Source organism: Leuciscus leuciscus, assembly GCF_965113295.1.
Source record: "Leuciscus leuciscus genome assembly, chromosome: 7".
NCBI lineage: Eukaryota > Metazoa > Chordata > Actinopteri > Cypriniformes > Leuciscidae > Leuciscus > Leuciscus leuciscus.
The window spans coordinates 13,774,438-13,794,147 of record NC_138731.1 but is presented as its reverse complement, the minus strand read 5'-3'; the positions used below and the strand labels follow the sequence as shown (position 1 = coordinate 13,794,147).

At 44.8% G+C, this 19,710-nt stretch overlaps 1 protein-coding gene and 1 long non-coding RNA gene across 2 annotated transcripts in view; both read left to right on the top strand.

Moving 5' to 3' along the window:
* Positions 1-19,710, top strand: part of LOC309503548 — a 454,680-nt gene that overhangs the window by 228,293 nt on the left and 206,677 nt on the right. The window lies entirely within an intron of this gene.
* Positions 12,447-16,142, top strand: LOC309503797 (uncharacterized protein). Its single transcript, XM_082176617.1, has 2 exons — positions 12,447-15,181; positions 15,225-16,142. The coding sequence occupies exon 1, from the start codon at positions 13,911-13,913 to the stop codon at positions 14,973-14,975; it is 1,065 nt and encodes a 354-aa protein (XP_082032743.1). The 5' UTR covers positions 12,447-13,910; the 3' UTR covers positions 14,976-15,181; positions 15,225-16,142.

The following is a 19,710-nucleotide window of genomic DNA, read 5'->3' as shown; positions in this document are numbered from 1 at the left end:
ACAACAAAACCAAAAGCGTTATATTTTATTTTATATATGTATTGTGTGTTTATATTTATATTTATTGTGTGTTACAAATTAACAATACTAGTAAGGATCTGATGGCAATTATATACTGTTATTGTAATTACATGTAATAAAACTGTAATAGCATTGTAATAAATGTGTAACATGCACTAATGCAAAGTGTTAAAGTGCATATTTATTTAACAGCCTGCATTTTATATTCAATACGATAAAGTTAATTTTTAAAAGGTTTTGGTTACACTTTTTTTAAAGATGTAATTGTTACAGTGTAATTATACATTTAAGTACTGAGTAATATTAATTAATAACACGTATACTGTAGGGTTAGAGTAGGATTAGGATTTGGTTGAGGGTTAGTTGCATGTAATTAAGCATAATTTACTGTTATTGCTATGGTGCATGTAACATATGTAACAAAGACACTGTAAAATAAAGTGTTACCAAGGTTTTAAAGTGAGATCAGTATGTGCTAACCATTACGACTAAAGCACACAATTAACACTAAAATGTTTTTTTTCTTCTTCTTTTTCTTTTTTCTTTTTCCTTGCTTGTTTTATTCTACAGTGAGGTGACCAGGTTAAACCATACTATCAAACTGATCTATTAGTGATTTAAATGTTCTAAATGGACCAAGCTCCATGCACTGATTGGTTCAGTATCTATATTGTGTAAAAAGAATGACTAAATAATGGTGTCTACAGCAGGGGGTTAAGACCGCTACAATACCCAGCCATTAGACGCAACAGTACAGGACTACGGCTGAAGACACCTTCTTTTTATCTGCTTCCCCTGCAAACAGTGCTATGTTGATTAAAGTTTAATTAAGAATCACATTTGGCTGAGTGTCTAGCTCCACTCTACAGGAACAGATTTCTGCGGGCTTAACTCTATAGCTGGCAAAATCCTCTTTTATTACATTCAACCTGTTGTGGAAGCACGGGGCAGGAGGGAAGCCAGCCAGCTGCTGAGACCTTGTTTGCTGTCGGAAAAATCCCAAGTCTCTAGAGATTCCCCTGCAGCGGCCTGACTTAATATCAGCACCATCGCTTCACAACTATTATTAATGATACTCTTCATTAATTTCTTGTTGGGCTGATGTTATTTATTAAAATATTAAAGAAAACTCCAGAGACACGGGTACACAGACACACAGAGACACAGAGACACACAGACACACAAGTAATGAGGGATGTGTCCTCCTCTCTCTCTTTCAAACTCTATTTCTCTCTGTTGCTCTTTTTTGTTCTTTATGGATGGAGTATGGAATTACACATGGACACTGCCATCTCTCTCTCTCTCTCTCTCTCTCTCTCTCTCTCTCTCTCTCTCTCTCTCTCTCTCTCTCTCTCTCTCTCATTAGCTGCTCTCTTGGGCTGAGTGACACCATAAATCCATTCTGCATGCGGCCCATAGCTGGCCGCACACACACACACACACACACACACACACACACACACACACACACACACACACACACACACACACACACACACACACACACACACACACACACACACACACACAGAGAGAGAGAGAGAGAGAGAGAGAGAGAGAGAGAGAGAGAGAGAGAGAGAGAGAGAGAGAGAGAGAGAGATAGAGTAGTTCTCCTCTCTCATTAATGAGGCATCCACATGAGAGATGAATTGACTACTGTCCATCCGAAATAAGCATCCAATGTGTCGGGCCAGCACCATCACCCAGCATGCAGATTTGGGTCACAAGGTGACACCCTAATTCTTCATTAGCAATATATGGTAATGTCACTCCTTTGATCACAGCAGTACTACAACACGCATGTCATACTAATGCATGACAGTATTAGATGGTACAGCAACATTTGTTTGAATATAATAACCAATAAAATATCTCCACAATAAAGTTTGTATTTGAAATATGTAATGTGTATGTTTCATATGATCATAGTCATCCTCAAAAACCAAAAACCACCATCAGCATAATTATGAATATAATAAACAAAATTGTATAATTGAGCACACTGTCACGGTGTGGGTTTCGTGTCTTGTTCCTGTCTGTCATGTGTTCCTCTGTCCTGTCACATGTTTTGCAGTTCCCCCTTATGTTGATTAGTCTTCCCAGGTGTTTTCTCTTAGTCACGCCCCCTTGTTATCTTGTTTAGCTGGTTATTCACTGCATTTATACCCTGTGTCTTGGTTCAGTGTTTGTGGGTTCTTGTCATTTGTGATGTTGTTTTAGTTTGGTTGTTCTGTTCCCTTATCTAAGTCTGTCTTGTTTCAAGTTTATTTAATTATTTAATAAATCTGTTGCTTTTGGATCCTGCTTCCTCCGTTGATTCAACCCTGCATCGTCACAGAAGAACCCACCATACAACGAGGATCCAGCAACAATGATCTCCAGGAATCCTGTAGCACGGATTATGTGTCTCCGTCAGGGAGACCGGAAAATTGAGGAGAACGTACAGGAGTTTATCAATCTGGCAAATGTTACCCCTATTGACCCTATGTGCCTCATGATCTTTTTTAGAGGGGGACTATCAGAGCCACTTGGGTCAACCATGCCACTGCACTCTCCCCACGGCACTTTAGAACTTTATATTAACTTGGCCCTGCAGCTGAGTGATTCGGGATATGCTGTGGGGATCACGGAAGAGAAACGTGGTACTCCCACATTAGCTCTCGATCCAGAGACTGTTCACGTCGCTTCTGCCGATCCAGAGACTGTTCACGTCACTTCTGCCGATCCAGAGACTGTTCACGTCGCTTCTGCCGATCCAGAGACTGTTCACATCGCTTCTGCCGATCCAGAGACTGTTCACGTCGCTTCTGCCGATCCAGAGACTGTTCACGTCGCTTCTGCTGATCCAGAGACTGTTCACGTCGCTTCTGCTGATCCAGAGAATGTTCACGTCACTTCTGCCGATCCAGAGCTTCACGCCAGTCCAGCCGAGCCTGCACTTCACGCCAGCCCAGAGTCCTCTTCACCGCTAGTCCCGCCCAGCTCAGAGTCCTCTTCGCCGCTGGTACTGTCCAGCTTAACGCCCTCTTCATCGCTGGTCCTGTCCAGCTCAGAGTCTTCTTCGCCGCTGGTTCCGTCCAGTTCAGAGCTCTCATTGCTGCCCAGCACAGAGCTCTCATCGCTGCCCAGCTCCAAGCCCTCTTTGCCGCTGGTCCTGCCCAGCTCCAAGCCCTCTTTGCCGCTGGTCCTGCCCAGCTCAAAGCCCTCTTCGCCGCTGGTCCTGCCCAGCTCAAGGCCCTCTTCATCGCTGGTCCAGGACTCTTTACCGGGGAGCCTCCCCAAGAAATTTTTTTTGGGGGGGGCAATACACCTCCGGACCAGTCTGATCCGCCAGGACCAGAGGGGTGGTCTCCTGTTCCGCCCTGGATGTCCGAGGGTCCATCTCTGCCTTGGACGCCCGAGGGTCCTTCAGCTCTGCCGTGGCCGCCCGAGGGGTCGTCTCCGCCGTGGCCGCCCGAGGGGTCGTCTCCGCCGTGGCCGCCCGAGGGGTCGTCTCCGCCGTGGCCGCCCGAGGGGTCGTCTCCACCGTGGCCGCCAGAAGGGTCGTCTCCGCTGTGGCCTTCTCCTCAGCCAGCACCGCCATGGTCTCCTGCACAGCCTGCACCGCCGTGGTCCCCTGCACAGCCTGCTCCGCCCTGGCCGCCTGCACAGCCTGGCCCTCCGTCCCTCCCCCAAGACCGCCTCCGCTTCTCCACCCTCCTGAACTTTTTGTTGTTTTAAGGGGCGTCAGGAGCCGCCCATAGGGTGGGGGGCTATGTCACGGTGTGGGTTTCGTGTCTTGTTCCTGTCTGTCATGTGTTCCTCTGTCCTGTCACATGTTTTGCAGTTCCCCGTTATGTTGATTAGTCTTCCCAGGTGTTTTCTCTTAGTCACGCCCCCTTGTTATCTTGTTTAGCTGGTTATTCACTGTATTTATACCCTGTGTCTTGGTTCAGTGTTTGTGGGTTCTTGTCATTTGTGATGTTGTTTTAGTTTGGTTGTTCTGTTCCCTTATCTAAGTCTGTCTTGTTTCAAGTTTATTTAATAAATCTGTTGCTTTTGGATCCTGCTTCCTCCGTTGATTCAACCCTGCATCGTCACACACACATTGCAATGTCAATGTCAATTGCTAATATTAATATTAATAATTGTATAGTGCTACTAATAACAATAATTTGTTACAATATATTCCTATATTATGCACATCATTTGTAGAATATTAATGATAAAATTGTTAATATTAAAAAATAAAAAAATAAATAATTAATGTATTGTCACCATGAAATCAAAATTGACTATTATTCTTTTTTAATGACTTTTTTTTTCATGTCCCCTCGTAATCATTAATCAAAATAATTTCCCCTCCCTCTTGCAACAACATTTCTTCTCTTCTTTCATGATGTAAGGGCAAATGGCATTGATCCAACAATCCAATCAATTCCAGATAGACATTTGAACAGATCCTAAATTTTTTCTTGATTGAGAAGCCATTTTACTTGGCTAAATGTCACAATAGTGAAGAAATGACTATCGCAACTTCCATTTCATGCCGACTTTAATTATGAACAAACCAAACAGTTAATTTGTGATCATTTGTGCTCAATGTCACTAATTGTCACTTTTTTTTTTTTTTTTTTTTTGTGTGTGGTATTTGTACAGCTGTCTGTCTAAACTGATCTGGGACCAGATGTTCAAACATCTTCTATTCTTAGCAGTGGAACCTTTAATTTACCCCACCTTCAATTTGTCCCAGTCCCTCATTTCATATCTGCAGTATTAATGGGTGTGCTAGCAAAACTGTCCCATATTAATCATAATAATTAATCAGATCCAATTATATATTTAAATGCGAACAAATTGCTGGAAAAGTAATGATCTATCATGAAGGTGCCACCAAGAAAAAGAGAATAAAACAGCAATTAGAAGGGGGGATATTTTAACAGTGGTGTTAGTCTGCAGCAAACATGATGGTGTAATTAGTGTATGAGTGTTTGTTACTAGAATAAGAAAGTAATGATTTTCTGGGGAAAATTATACGTGACATGTGCTTTGGTCATCGTTGTTCATTTGTTTGGATCCGGATCCTCTGAAGTCAGTGCCTGAAATGCAATTAAATTTCCTGCTTTTCCTCAGCTAAAGTATGAGGTGAAGAGAGCAGCAAAACAAGACATCTTAATTATCTTCATTATGAAAAATAATGCATCACACCCTTCCAAACAAAGACTGAGGCAAATAGTCAAACAAAACAAGACTTTGTCCCTCTCTATTTAATAATATATTCATGGTGCTGTTCGCAGTACTATCTACAAATTAGCATGACTGTATTATCTATTATATCCGGTTTATATGGTGCAACCCGAAAGCCTTGAGGAGTTAAAATGGCCTACATCATCACAGTTGTTCTTTCATCTCGATGTTGTGGCAGCCACAAAGAAGTTAAATCCTTATCATGACAGTTCCAGAATCTGTCAGCATCACTCGACGCCAAAACCTCATCCACTCGAATCGCATTTATTTCCTATGTCAGAGATAAGGAGGACAGGAACAGGTAAATCCCTGGACATGAAACAAACCCACTCCTGTGTGACCAGCCAAGCCAACAGATAGAGACATAAATCTACTTTTCCTTCTTGAAAAGGGACCATTTTCCATTAACTCTTCAGTAAAGCCATAATGAGAAAAGAAATTAGAACACGTATTATCAAATGTAGCTTCAGTCCAAATATCTTTCAGAGCTGAACAAACACATACAACAGCAACAGACCCTATACAGAAAAAAAATTATATATATATATATATATATATATATATATATATAGACAGTCAAACCAAAAAATTATTCAGACATCAGATATCATTTGTGATATTATTTTTACTAGTGGGTGCAGGACACTATAGTTAATTTATGTACTGTAAGTGAGGATATAGCAAAATAAAGTAAAAATGTTATACCCATGTTAAAAGTGACATATTATACCTAAAAAGTCATCATACAGTGGACAACCTTTAAAATTTATAAAATATTTGGGACCAAAAAAAAATATTCAGACACTTTGACCTGACCATGTTTTGCTTACGTGTTTTTCTTTAATTGCTAATGCTATGAAGGTAAAATGATGCCATAATGAATTGCATGCGCAGGGTAAGATTTGTGAAAGTGTACATAAAATTGCAAGCGTAAATTAAATTTGCATGCGCAAGAGAAGATTTGTAAAGGTGTAAATCGCCTTTCAAGTGTAAGAAAAAAATATTTGCAGCATTTAACTGTTATTCGTAAGTGTAATTCATGTATTGTGAAGCTGCAGCTTCATGCTAACGCAAAATAAATAGGATCTGTATTCTTCTGACTTCCATTTTTCCGCGCTAACACTTTTGGCACGGTTTTTGCGCACAAATACGGCAAAAAGCACTGCAGGCCTGTGAACAGCAATTTGCGACCGAAAACAACAGAGTTAGGAACTGCAAAACAGATTTATTGCGTAAAATCAAACTTTGTGTAAAAAAATAAACTGTTGCAAATGTCTATATGACTTGTTGTGTACATGAGGCAAAAAAAAGTTCCCGAAATAACCCGATTTGTACAGTTGCGTCTTTCCTTTACCTGCGCTTCCAGTTTTGGCACGGTTCTCTCACTCATTGAGTTTTGCAAGCGCGAAGAGGAGGGAGGGTCCACCTTCTTCATGTAGCCAATCAGATGAGCTTCTCGCTGACCCTAGGTTTACTCTTATCTGATTGGTTCAATAAACACGCCAGTCACCAGAACACATCTTTATCTTCATTTGGCTCAGAAACGTTCTCGTTGCCGAAATGGTACTTTTAGTGCACACATACATGTTAAATAAATAGATAAATAAACAAACAAATAAATAAACATACATCATGATTGCTTAATAAGCTGTGCACCATTAGGCTGATTAAGGCTGACTAACATTCATACTGAATTTCAAGCTGGTGTTAACGTTATTGGATTGAAATTTGATATATTATATAATCTGTTACACCACTGAGCAGATGTTAAACTTTACAATCAAAACATTTAATACCCATTCTTTATGTAATAATACCATTCTGATGCAGTGTTTTTCACATCATGTCTCTGTTCATGGTAATTAACACTCAGTTATATATTTTGAAATATTGTCTTGGTCGCACTGTCAATATTCATTCTGATTAGTGATTACTTTCCTGTGACTGAATCAAGCTATTTTATGTAGCTAGCATGAATAACAAAATGCTTTCTCTGTGTCCAGATTTGACTGTAATGAAAAACTAATACTAAATTAAAAACTTTCACAAAAAGTAACTAATTATGTCTGAATAAAAACCCAGCAACCAGGGAATATACAGCCTCTTGATATGATTATATATAGGGCTATACAGCCATCTAGTGGTTGCACGATGGCATTGCAGGTGGTAAATGGTGCATAATTCAGAGATGCTCTTAAAATACAATATTGAAAATTGAAAAAAATATTATTGTAACTCATTTAAGTTAAATAATAATAGTAGCCTATGCATGCAGTAGTGCAGATACTTAATTTTCTTAACACACCAGCTCGAAATTCAGTATGAACTCATATAGGCAGCCTAATGGTTCACAGGCTATTAAGCAATCATGATCTATTTATCTATTTATTTAACATGTGTGCATTAAAAGTACCATTTCGGCAACAAGAACGTTTCTGAGCCCAAATGAAGATAAATATGTGTTCTGGTGACTGGCGTGTTTATTGAACCAATCAGATAAGAGTAAACCTAGAGTCAGCGAGAAGCTCATCTGATTGGCTACATGAAGAAGGTGGACCCTCCCTCCTCTTCGCGCTTGCAAAACTCAATGAGTGAGAGAACGTGCCAAAACTGGAAGTGCAGGTAAAGGAAAGACGCAACTGTACAAATCGGGTTATTTCGGGAACTTTTTTTGCCTCATGTACACAACAAGTCATATAGACATTTGCAACATTTTATTTTTTTACACAAAGTTTGATTTTACGCAATAAATCTGTTTTGCAGTTCCTAACTCTGTTGTTTTCGGTCGCAAATTGCTGTTCACAGGCCTGCAGTGCTTTTTGCCGTATTTGTGCGCAAAAACCGTGCCAAAAGTGTTAGCGCGGAAAAATGGAAGTCAGAAGAATACAGATCCTATTTATTTTGCGTTAGCATGAAGCTGAAGCTTCACAATACATGAATTACACTTACGAATAACAGTTAAATGCTGCAAATATTTTTTTCTTACACTTGAAAGGCGATTTACACCTTTACAAATCTTCTCTTGCACATGCAAACTTTCACAAATCTTACCCTGCGCATGCAATTCATTATGGCATCATTTTACCTTCATATTATGCGACATTTTTACACCACAGACTGAACAAAATTAAGCATTGCTTGGTAATTGGTTGAACTAAATTGGTATAATCTAATTGTGTAGTTAAATTTAACAGCTGACAGCTATTCAACCTAATTCATTTGTGAGACAGTCTAACAGAAGGATGGCCAAAACCATTGAAATATCAACTGATTTGATAACTCTGAGTTATTGTCATAGCCTATTTTATTACCATTTTCTAAACTATAGCGAATAAACTGTGATAATGTGAGAAATGTTGAAGGTGTCTGAATACATTTTTGTTTGACTGTATATATATATATATATATATATATATATATATATATATATATATATATATATGGAAATAGTGACCAATTTCAAGATATACTGTACACTTTCCCTTACACATTCATATCAGATTTAACACATTTTTATTGCATCATCCATTCCTATTTGCAAAGCATCCATTCCCGTGTCTTATTAAGAGAAGCAGTGGTGTCTTCCTCTGAGAGCCGGTATTAATCACCCTGCTCATGTGCTCTCAGAGCAGACCTGGGAACAGGCCTAATAAGACATACCCTGCACTACCAGACCAAGGGGGCGAATAGTCTCCCCGCCTATGCATATGCAAATCTCACCCCTACATATTTACATATTTATTTATTGCCTCCGCTCATGTGGAGGTGCTGGCTGGAGAGGGTGTTAATATCTGTGGGGCAGCTTTTAGAGAGAGCGCTGGGAGAATTGGTGGGAGGTAGAACTCAGTTCACAGAGGAGATTCAGCTGTAATTAAGGGCTGTTTTACCGAGCATAAATAATGCTGTTTGTATTGCAGAGAGAGAGAGAGAGAGAGAGAGAGAGAGAGAGAGAGAGAGAGAGAGAGAGAGAGAGAGAGAGAGAGAGAGAGAGAGAGAGAAAATAGATGGTAGATAAAAAGACAGGATAGAGGAGGGTGGGTCTGGCTGGGATTAAACACTCTCTTTAACGAGGCCTTTGATGCCTCTTATAAGCAGGTTTAAAACACACTTTGGCACCAGCAACTGCAGGCTGTGTAAGTTATCTTGTAGAATTGGTTATGGAGACCTGTTGGAGGAAATTGTCCAACCCGATCACACGGCAATTCATTACAAATTTTACGAGGTGGCTAATTCATACAAATTCATATGACCTCACTTATACGAATTCGTGATATTTTTGCTAACATATTTTACGAGTTGCCCAATTCGTATGAATTCGTACGAATTACCTACACCTGACCCCGCCCCTAAACCTACCCATCACGAGTGAGATTGTACAAATTCGTACTTATTAGCCACATTTTACTCACTCGTATGAATTCGTACGAATTGGTCGTGAGATAGCATTAAATTATCCCATCTTGATTTTTTCCCTGTCTTTCCTAATTTCCTCCATGTTACAGAGGTAAAATGTTATTAGTGGTGTTTGCTGAGGCAAGACTTAATCATGAAATCTAAAATGTGACTCTCTTTTCTTCTCTATTGTGAGAAGAGCATGAAGAAAAAATTGAGGGGGAGGGGCACATTATTGTCTTTAATTAAAAAGTAAAATGGCACTTTTTTTTTAAATAATGATGTGCATAACTCATTTATGATACACTGCAACTTTCCATGAAACATAAGAATCGTCGATTTTAATGGAATGTTTTGGTGATTTTTAATTTTGGTGTGTACTATAGACATGATATTTCAAATCAAGTAGACTTACCATTTTCACATACTGGTGATTTTGAAATAATTTAAAAGAAAATTATTTTAAATTGTATTGTTATTGTCTGTATTTTCATATACAAATGCTGGTTACTGCATAGAGTTTAGATGAGTTACTGTATATGTAAGATTTAACATGGCTCATTTGACTGGCTAACTACAGATTCATATGCATCTCATTTCCTTTTGCAACAGCCATTTTCCCATCAGCAATTCAGTCACGCACCTTCACGGGTCAAAAAGACAACTAGATAGATAAATATGTTTACTCATAGCCTTCTGATCAGAGATTCATGTCTGGCTTATTGTTTTATTTACTCAAAAAATAAAAACAGTATAGTCAAATATTTCCTCAGGATCCCTTCGGATGCCTGAATTCTTGAAAATGGCTTACAACTAATCGTGGAATATAGAGGTTTTAAGCTGTTGTAGATAGAATGGTCTACATTGAGAGCATACCCACAATTAAAATATATGTTTGAGTTCATGATTAGTTAAGAGGGGGAAAAGACAGCTAAATATGTAGAAATCCTCTTGAGTTCTGACTATAGAAGGCAGTAGATGTATTCTCACAAGAGATATTGAAATCCACAGGTATCTAATATCTCCCTCACAGCACACAAATTAAAGCAAAAAAAAAAAAAAAAAAAAAAACTCTCTCTGAGGACATGCTATACCTGTTCAGACTCCCTCCAGAGCATATAATTAAAGAAGGATTTCTCACTGATCCATATAAACATTTATGTAATCCACACTACTCATCCCCCTCTTTTAGTTTAATATACCTTTGTTAGTCTCCATTCAGTTGTTCTCACAGCACTATGAGCAGAGTTAGACAACAGAAACAAGCTAACAATATGGGATACAAGCTCCTCTGGGTGCAATTACTATCTCTCTCTAGCTCTGTTTCGAAGAGAGGATGCCCCCCATGAGTAAAACACTTTAGTTGTCATGGCGGTGTGGCGAGATGCTGCCCCGGTGTCTGAGTTTGCTGCTCCCATGAGGAGGGGAATAATAGTGTCCGACTCAAAGGGCCAATAAATCAATCGCACTTAACAGCCGCAGTTCAGGAGATTTCAGATGGTCTCTAAATGAAAACATGAGGGCAGCCTGCACTCTCTCTGCCATTTGTCATCAGGTGACTGTGACACAGCAAGGTTATTATACTGTCAGGATTATGTTTTGTTCATTGTTTTGGTTTGGTTCTGTTTCCCTGCCTTGTGTATCCTGACCTAGTTTTCATGTGTGTGCCAGTTTGTTCCCTAGGTACATTCACTTGTCTGTCATTTTATTCCTCACTTCTCCTTGTGTATTTAAGCTCTTAGTTTCCTTCCTCAGTTCATTGTTCAGAGTTGTCTGTACAACATGGTTGTGGATTCTAGCTCCTGAGTTTCCCCAAGTTTTCATTTAAAAAAAGACCTTGAGCATATTAACAAATTAGCCTAATTTCAAACTTAATTTAAATAAAAACATTTAATTTCATGTTAACTTTAAGGTAACTTCTGCATGTTACAGAATACTCACTCAAAAAATAAATGTTAGCCTCTTGTTCAATTTAATTAATTAAAATAAGCTAAAGTAACACGATTTTTAATATTTTGTTACAACTTAATTCAATTGTGTTCAATCAACCTAATATATTTAAAACTATATTAACTAAAATAATAATAAACTAAAATAATAATAATAAAAAAAGTTTACTTAATTCATTTGTGTGAAAACTACATGAATTATTTTTGTTGACAACTAACTGGGCAGTGGATCTGTAGTTCCCTTTCGTAGTCACTCCGAGTTACGTCGGATGACGACGAATGGGGTTTCGCTTAGAAAGCCTGTCATCTTCGAGTATATAAAACGAGCCAATGGCAATTAAATGCCATGGGTCTGCGGAATTTGCATAGCGTAAGTCCGCCCCACCCTGGGGGTATATAAGGAAGTACGCTGGCCACATGCAGATATGTTTTCGCTTCGGAGCCAAGAGTTTTCTTCACTCCTACAAGCCATTCTGTATCATCTTCACTCTACGAGACGAGCGGCTCTTCAGTGTGTTGGTGTGACGGCGTGTTCCAGCGAGATCGCATTGCCTGCTGCTGATCTGTGCAGTGATCTGCCGACAGTGTGTGTGTTTCTCCCTGGGCGCTTCAGCACTCTGCTGAGCTTTTCCTCTCTCTAAAAGAGCTGCCCCTGGCACGTCTTTTTCAAGACGGCTCGCCCGTGTATTTACTGGATGTGGGCGCGTGATTCATCTGCCTAACGGTCACGAGCGCTGTTTCGCGTGTTTGGCTTATTCACGCTCGGCAGCGCTCGTGGGTGAGTCACGTTTTCTTTGCGGGAACGTGACCATCGCGATGTTTATAGATCGAGACTCAATAATCTCCGTGTGGGTAGAGTCCCCTCTGCCACACCCCAATTTATCTCTTCCTCGAGAGGGGATACTTTGGCTGGTGGCCAGGGTGATCTTAGGGTTACAGTGTGGCATAATACCGACGAGCATTCCTCGGGCCACGCCCCCCTCCACATCGCAAACCGTGGGGCTTCCGTGTGTACCTGGTTCCTCTCAGGGACCCAGTGTTTTCATTCGGGGCTCCAGCAGGTGGTGTCATGTCACTCACAGCATCACAAGGCGGGCTTGATTCCTCTGGAAATGAGGACTCGACTGCGTTGCCTCCCTGTGGAGTGTCAGCGTTAGTCGAGTCAGATCCAGAGCTGATGGCCATGCTTTCCCGGGCAGCTGAAAGCATCGGCTGGAGTGGCGCCGCCCTCCCCCCGAGCGCTGTAGGCTTCCCGGATGTGCATCAGGACGCTTCCGGGCGTCCTCCGCCTTCGCTGCACTCGATCGCGTGGCGATCATGGGCTGTATGTTCTCTGTCACTATCGTGGCACAGGCATGCAGTGCTGTGTGTCGCCTTCGCCTTCGAGGCAGTGCTGACTCGGGAGTTCTGTCAGAACCGGCCGCAGTGGAACGCTAGTCCTTCCCTGGCCAACACTGACAGAACGCGGAAACTCGACCACGCCCCCTTGCTGGGACGCTATGCCTCCCATGCCCGGCCTGGTCGTTCCGCCGCGCACACTACTGATCTCGCTCTCGGGCGACATCGGTACCTGCGTGATCCTGGGTCAGGTGGTGTCCACTAGAGTGGTCCAGACATGGGCTCAGCCAGGTTGATGTGAGGGGGTCTGAGAATTCATTTTCTCAGCTCCCTCATGTCCCAGGCTGGGCTCCTCGGCGGTGTGGTTGAGGACTGTATCCTACAGGCTTTGACCCCCCCAGAAGCAGACTGAGGCCTTCTGCACCGACGGTCATCCGTCCGTGCGGTCTCCTTAGTCTGCTTCCCGCCGAGGCCACCTCCATGTGGCTCCTCCCCTCGGGCCTTCACTGGCCCTGAGCAGGAGGAGGTCGCAGGAGGGCGGCGCTGCCCGTCTCCGCCCCTTAGACTGCCACGCCAGCCTAAGCAGCACTCTTGAGACGGGCAGCTTGGTCGGCGGTGTGGTTGAGGACTGCGCCCAACAGTCTTCGATCACTCCAGAAGCGGACTCAGGCTTCTGCACTGACGGTCATCCGTCCGTGTGGTCTCCTTAGTCTGCTTCCCGCCGACGCCGCTTCCATGCGGCTCCTCCCCTCGACCCTTCACCGGCCCGAGCACGAGGAGGTCGCTGGAGGCTGGCACCGCCTGTCCTTGCCCTTAGCCGGCTAACACCTGGCTAAGCAGCACTCCTGAGACAGGTAGCCTGGAGTTAGGGCTCAGTTCTTTCAGGAGCTGGTAGCAGGACCACTCCTTCCCCCGGTGGAGGGCTGGGCGAGAATCTCATTCAAAAGAACTGATGCTCTTTCTCTGAGCCCCAAGAGGCTATGGATGACAGCACACGCCGCCCACGGGCCACGCTCCTCTCATCCTCCTCTGTCGCCAGACCCCTGCCAGAGCACGCCCCCGTGGGACGCTGGTCCTCCCCTGGCCTCCTCTGGCAGGACGCGGCTAATGACCGTGCCCCCGCACAGGGCCGCTATGCCACCCTCGCCTGGGCCGGTCATTCCGCCTCGCTGCACCACCGACGGTACGTCTGTGGTTCGTACGACCCCGCTGGCGCAGTTTCTGGAGGCCTGGCTAGAGCTTCCCAGACTGTCCCACCGGGTCGCGAGAACCATCAGGCTCGGCTACGCGATTCAGTTCGCGCGGTCTCCTCCCTGCTTCAGGGGAGTCCGCTTCACTATGGTCAGTGGCAATGCCCCTGTCATGAGAGCGGAGGTTGCCACCCTACTGGCGAAGGGTGCGATCGAGATTGTCCCTCCAGCCGAAATGAAGTCCGGCTTCTACAGCCCCTACTTCATTGTACCAAAGAAAACTGGTGGGTTACGACCATTCCTGGACCTATGCGTCTTGAACCGCTCCCTTCACAGGCTGCCGTTCAAGATGCTCACGGCCAAACTCATTTTCGAATGTGTGCGGCCGCAGGATTGGTTTGCAGCGATCGACCTGAAGGACGCCTACTTCCATGTCTCCATTCTTCCTCGACACAGACCGTTCCTACGGTTTGCTTTCGAGGGGCAGGCATACCAGTACGCGGTTCTCCCTTTCAGGGCTAGCCCTGTCTCCTCGCGTCTTCACGAAGGTCGTCGAGGCAGCCCTTGTTCCTCTACGGGAACACGGGGTTCGCATCCTGAACTATCTCGACGACTGGCTGATCCTAGCTCACTCTCGAGCTCAGGTTTGCGAACACAGGGACCTAGTGCTCCGGCACCTAGCTCGTCTGGGCCTTCGGGTCAACTGGGAGAAGAGCAAACTCTGCCCCATGCAGAGGATCTCTTTTCTCGGTATGGAAATAGACTCGGTCGCCATGTGCGCGCAGCTTACGAGCGAGCGCACGCAGTCTCTGCTGACTTGCCTTCATCAATTACGAGGGCAAGAGTGCGGTTCCACTGAAACTATTTCAGAGGCTCCTGGGGCATATGGCATCCGCAGCCGCAGTAACGCCGCTCGGGTTGCTTCATATGAGACCGCTTCAGCTTTGGCTTCGCGATCGAGTCTCGAGGTGGGCATGGCAACACGGCACGCTCCGAGTCCCAGTGACTCCGACCTGCCGTCAGACCTTCACCCCGTGGTCGAACCTCAGTTTTCTACGGGCCGGAGTGCCCTTAGAACGAGCTTCCAGGCATGTTGTTGTATCAACAGATGCCTCCACCACGGGCTGAGGCACCATGTGCAATGGACATGCTGCCGCCGGCTCCTGGACAGGACCCCAGCGCCTTTGGCATGTCAATTGCCTCGAGTTGCTGGCTGTACGCCTCGCCCTGCACCGCTTCCATGCGTTGCTCAGGGGCCAGCACGTACTAGTCCGATCAGACAATACCGCGACAGTAGCGTACATCAACCGACAAGGTGGTCTGCGCTCCCGCCGTATGTCGCAACTCGCCCGCCACCTCCTCTTATGGAGTCAGAAGCATCTGAGGTTGCTTCGAGCCATTTATATCCCGGGAGACCTGAACCGTGCGGCCGACGAGCTGTCGCGGCTTCTGCCTCTCCCTGGAGAATGGAGACTCCATCCCCAGTCGGTTCAGCTGATTTGGGATCAGTTCGGGGACGCACAGATAGATCTGTTTGCCTCCCACGACTCGTCCCATTGCGACCTGTTTTATTCCCTGACCGAGGGCACGCTCGGCACGGATGCACTGGCGCACAGCTGGCCGCGGGGCCGCAAGTATGCGTTTCCCCCAGTGAGCCTTCTTGCGCAGACCTTGCGGAAGATCAGGGAGGACGAGGAGCAGGTCATATTGGTTGCCCCGTATTGGCACAACCGCACCTGGTTCCCAGAACTAGTACTCCTCGTGACAGCACCTCCCTGGCCTATCCCTCTGAGGAAGGACCTACTTTCTCAGGGACGGGGCACCTAATGGCACCCTCGTCCCGATCTTTGGAACCTCCACGTGTGGCTCCTGGACGGGACGAGGCAGGTTTGAGTACCCTACCACCAGCGGTGGTGGCTACCATCACTTCCGCTAGAGCTTTGTCCACGAGACAGCTCTATGCGTTGAAGTGGAACCTCTTCGTCAACTGGTGTTCTTCTAAACAACTAGAACCCACAAAATGCCCGATCAGCGCCATGCTTTCCTTCCTGCAAGAAGGGTTGGAGCGAAGGCTGTCTCCCTCCACCCTGAAAGTGTACGTTGCCGCTTTTGCCGCACATCACGTCGCAGTCGAAGGTAAGTCCGTTGGAAAGCACGACCTGGTCATCAGGTTCCTGAGAGAAGCGAGGAGACTAAATCCTCCTCGCCCTCCTTTCGTTCCCTCTTGGGACCTCTCAGTGGTTTTAACTGCCCTGCAGAGTGCTCCCTTTGAGCCTCTGCAATCAGTGGAGCTTAAGTTCCTGTCAATGAAGACAGCGCTCCTGGTTGCATTGGCCTCCATCAAGAGGGTAGGGGACCTGCAGGCATTCTCGGTTGACGAAGCGTGCCTGGAATTCGGGCCGGCTAACTCTCACGTGATCCTGAGAACCCCGGCCTGGATATGTGCCCAAGGTTCCCACCACACCTTTTTGTGACCAGGTGGTGAACCTGCAAGCGCTGTCTTTGGAGGAGGCAGACCCAGCCTTGGCACTGCTCTGTCCAGTACGCGCCCTCCGTGCTTACGTAGACAGAACGCAGTGTTTCAGGACCTCAGACCAGCTCTTTGTCTGTCATGGTGGGAAGCTGAAGGGAAAGGCTCTCTCGAAGCAAAGGTTGTCTCACTGGATAGTGGACGCCATTGCTTTGGCTTACCAGCAGCAAGGTCGACCGTGCCCCCTTGGTGTGACGGCCCACTCCACCCGGAGTGCGGCATCCTCTTGGGCTCTAGCGCATGGCGCCTCGCTAACAGACATCTGCAGAGCTGCAAGCTGGGCGACACCCAACACAATCGCGAGATTCTACAATCTCCGAGTAGAGCCAGTTTCTTCTCATGTACTCGCTTCAACTAGCCGGTGCTAGATTCTGCTCAGGTGTCTTCGCTTGCTCGCCATTCCTCTCCACGGACGGGATACGTGCGATATATTCCTCAGGTGAGCCTCATAAGCCCTGAGTCTCCTCCAGCACTGTTGACGTCATCGCCAAAGTTATGCCTCTGGCAGCTTTCGCGCTTGGCTAGGTGCCTCCATGTGCATGGTTCTCCCTCCGGGCGACCCCCACATGTGTATTTCCACTGTAAGCCTCTCTGAGCATGTGTCTTTCCCTCGGCAAGCCACCTTGCCACCCCTGGGGTTGAAATATTCCACCTGCGGCTGGACACCCCAGTGATTCTCCATATGCAGCCCTTCGCGGTCATATGTGTTTTCCAAGTCCCCTACAATAAGTAGGAGTCCTTTGTCCGTGCCAGTCTCACGACAGGGAGCTCAGACTTATGCAGGGCACTGGAAGACAGTCGAGAAGCTGGCGTGATTACACTGCGAACCCCATTCGTCGTCATCTGATGTAACTCGGAGTGACTACGAAAGGGAACGTCTCGGTTACGTATGTAACCCTCGTTCCCTGAGTAGGGAACGGAGATGTTACGTCTCCCTGCCACTTCCGCTTTACTGCTGGAACGCCTGAGTTCAGTCTCGGCTCCTCAGCGAAGACATATCTGCATGTGGCCAGCGTACTTCCTTATATACCCCCAGGGTGGGGCGGACTTACGCTATGCAAATTCCGCAGACCCATGGCATTTCATTGCCATTGGCTCGTTTTATATACTCGAAGATGACAGGCTTTCTAAGCGAAACCCCATTCGTCGTCATCCGACGTAACGTCTCCGTTCCCTACTCAGGGAACGAGGGTTACATACGTAACTGAGATGTTCCCATCATGGTTTGCAAGGGACTGCATTAGGAGGGTAAATGTAGAGATTAAAGTGTTATTTTATGTGTTTTCAGTAAATGGAAAGATGTTCAAACTAACATCTCAATTTCAAACATTTCAAACTAATTTGATTTTGATGGAAAAATCAAATTAAATTTTGAGGAAAAGTTTTCCTTCATTTAATTAAGTTTGTTCAGCAGCTTATATTTTTTGAGTGTACAACTGCTGGAACTTTGAAATACTTCATACATCAGTCCAGTAGCGGTTTTTGGCACGGGCGAACCGGGCAATCGCATTTTTGGGCGGCATTTTTGGGGGGGTGGCGCCGCCGGCACGAGCTGAAAATAAAAATACAAAAAATAAATCTGCGCCGCGAAGCGGTTTTCTATTATCTGTCATTTCACTGTGTGGGGAATTGGCAAATTTGCGCCCCTGCTTGCTGAGAAGATGCCGTGCACAGAAGCTGTTTGTTTGAGAAGGGGAAAGGGGAGGGGGCGCGGAGGCGCGGAGGCGCGGGCGCGGATGACAGTTCACCTCTGGGTATCTCCCAAATGGAACGGACAAGGGGGGGGAACGGGGGATCCATATAGTTATCTAAGTCAGTCACACCTCGACTTTCTTCCAAATAACGCACATTTCATTCAGAATATTATAAATACAGGCCTCTATATTTCCTGCACATTTTTGTTTTTCTGAATTGTCTGCATGGCTAATAAAAATAGGTAATACAAAACGATTACTTGGTCACCACCACCAAGGTGAATTGGTTTAGTCTTGACTTCTGGTCGTGACTAGTCGTGAGTGACAGTTGGTATGGGGGGGATCAGGGGAAATCTGTTGATTGTCGATGTCGAGTACGTGCCAAATAAGAGATGGATCATGGACAAGAAAGGTCAAGCCATCAGGTGCCCAATTTAGAAACGAGCGAAAGATAAAGGTATGCAACTATGTTTTCTCTGTATGATTAACGTTACGGTATCCATGTCATGAATGAAGGGCCAATATTAATTGGTGCATATAACTCTTATTTGTTAGCCTTTTTGCTATGATTCTTGCTATGCTTAACAATAATTCGGTTTTAACTCAAACACCACGAGATCTAATTTCACCATAATATTGTGCTTTGCAACAAAACTGTTACAAGTTCAGTTATTACACTGCAAAAAATGCTTTTCTTAGTATTTTTGTCTTGTTTCCAGTCGAAATATCAAACATTTCTTAAATAAAGATGCATAACGTTATATTACTAAAGTAGTAAAATGACATAAGATATTAAGTCTTGTTTTCTGGTGGAAATAAATAAAAATTTAGTTTTTGCTTAAAACAAGCAAAACATGATCTGCCAATGGAGTTAGAAAAATTATGTCCAAATTGGGGGGGGGGGGGGGGGCTCGAAGGGGGTCTCGCCCAGGGTGTAATTCAATGTAGAACCGCCACTGCATCAGTCTTCAACCTCACTGTATGTTGGATAAACCAACGATATCTCGCGACCAATTCGAACGAATTTGTACGACCTCACTCGTACGAATTCATACTATTTGTCTAAACCCCAGTGACGGGTAGGTTTAGGGGCAGGGTCAGGGGTAGGTCATTCGTATGTACGAATTGCTGTGAGATGGGGTTGGATAAACATGAGGTTTTCAGTGAGGTTCTATGAGTATGAGGGTCTGGATGTTGCAGGGACATGCAGCATTGAATATATTCATTTTGCATATGCTTTCTCATCTACAGCGTCAAAGCGATTGATGAATTGTACAGCACTGTCTCTCTCTCTGTGTGTGTGTGTGTGTCGTAAGGGTTAGTGTTAGGTAGGGACCAAATGTACCCACAAGGATAGTAATATCAATATT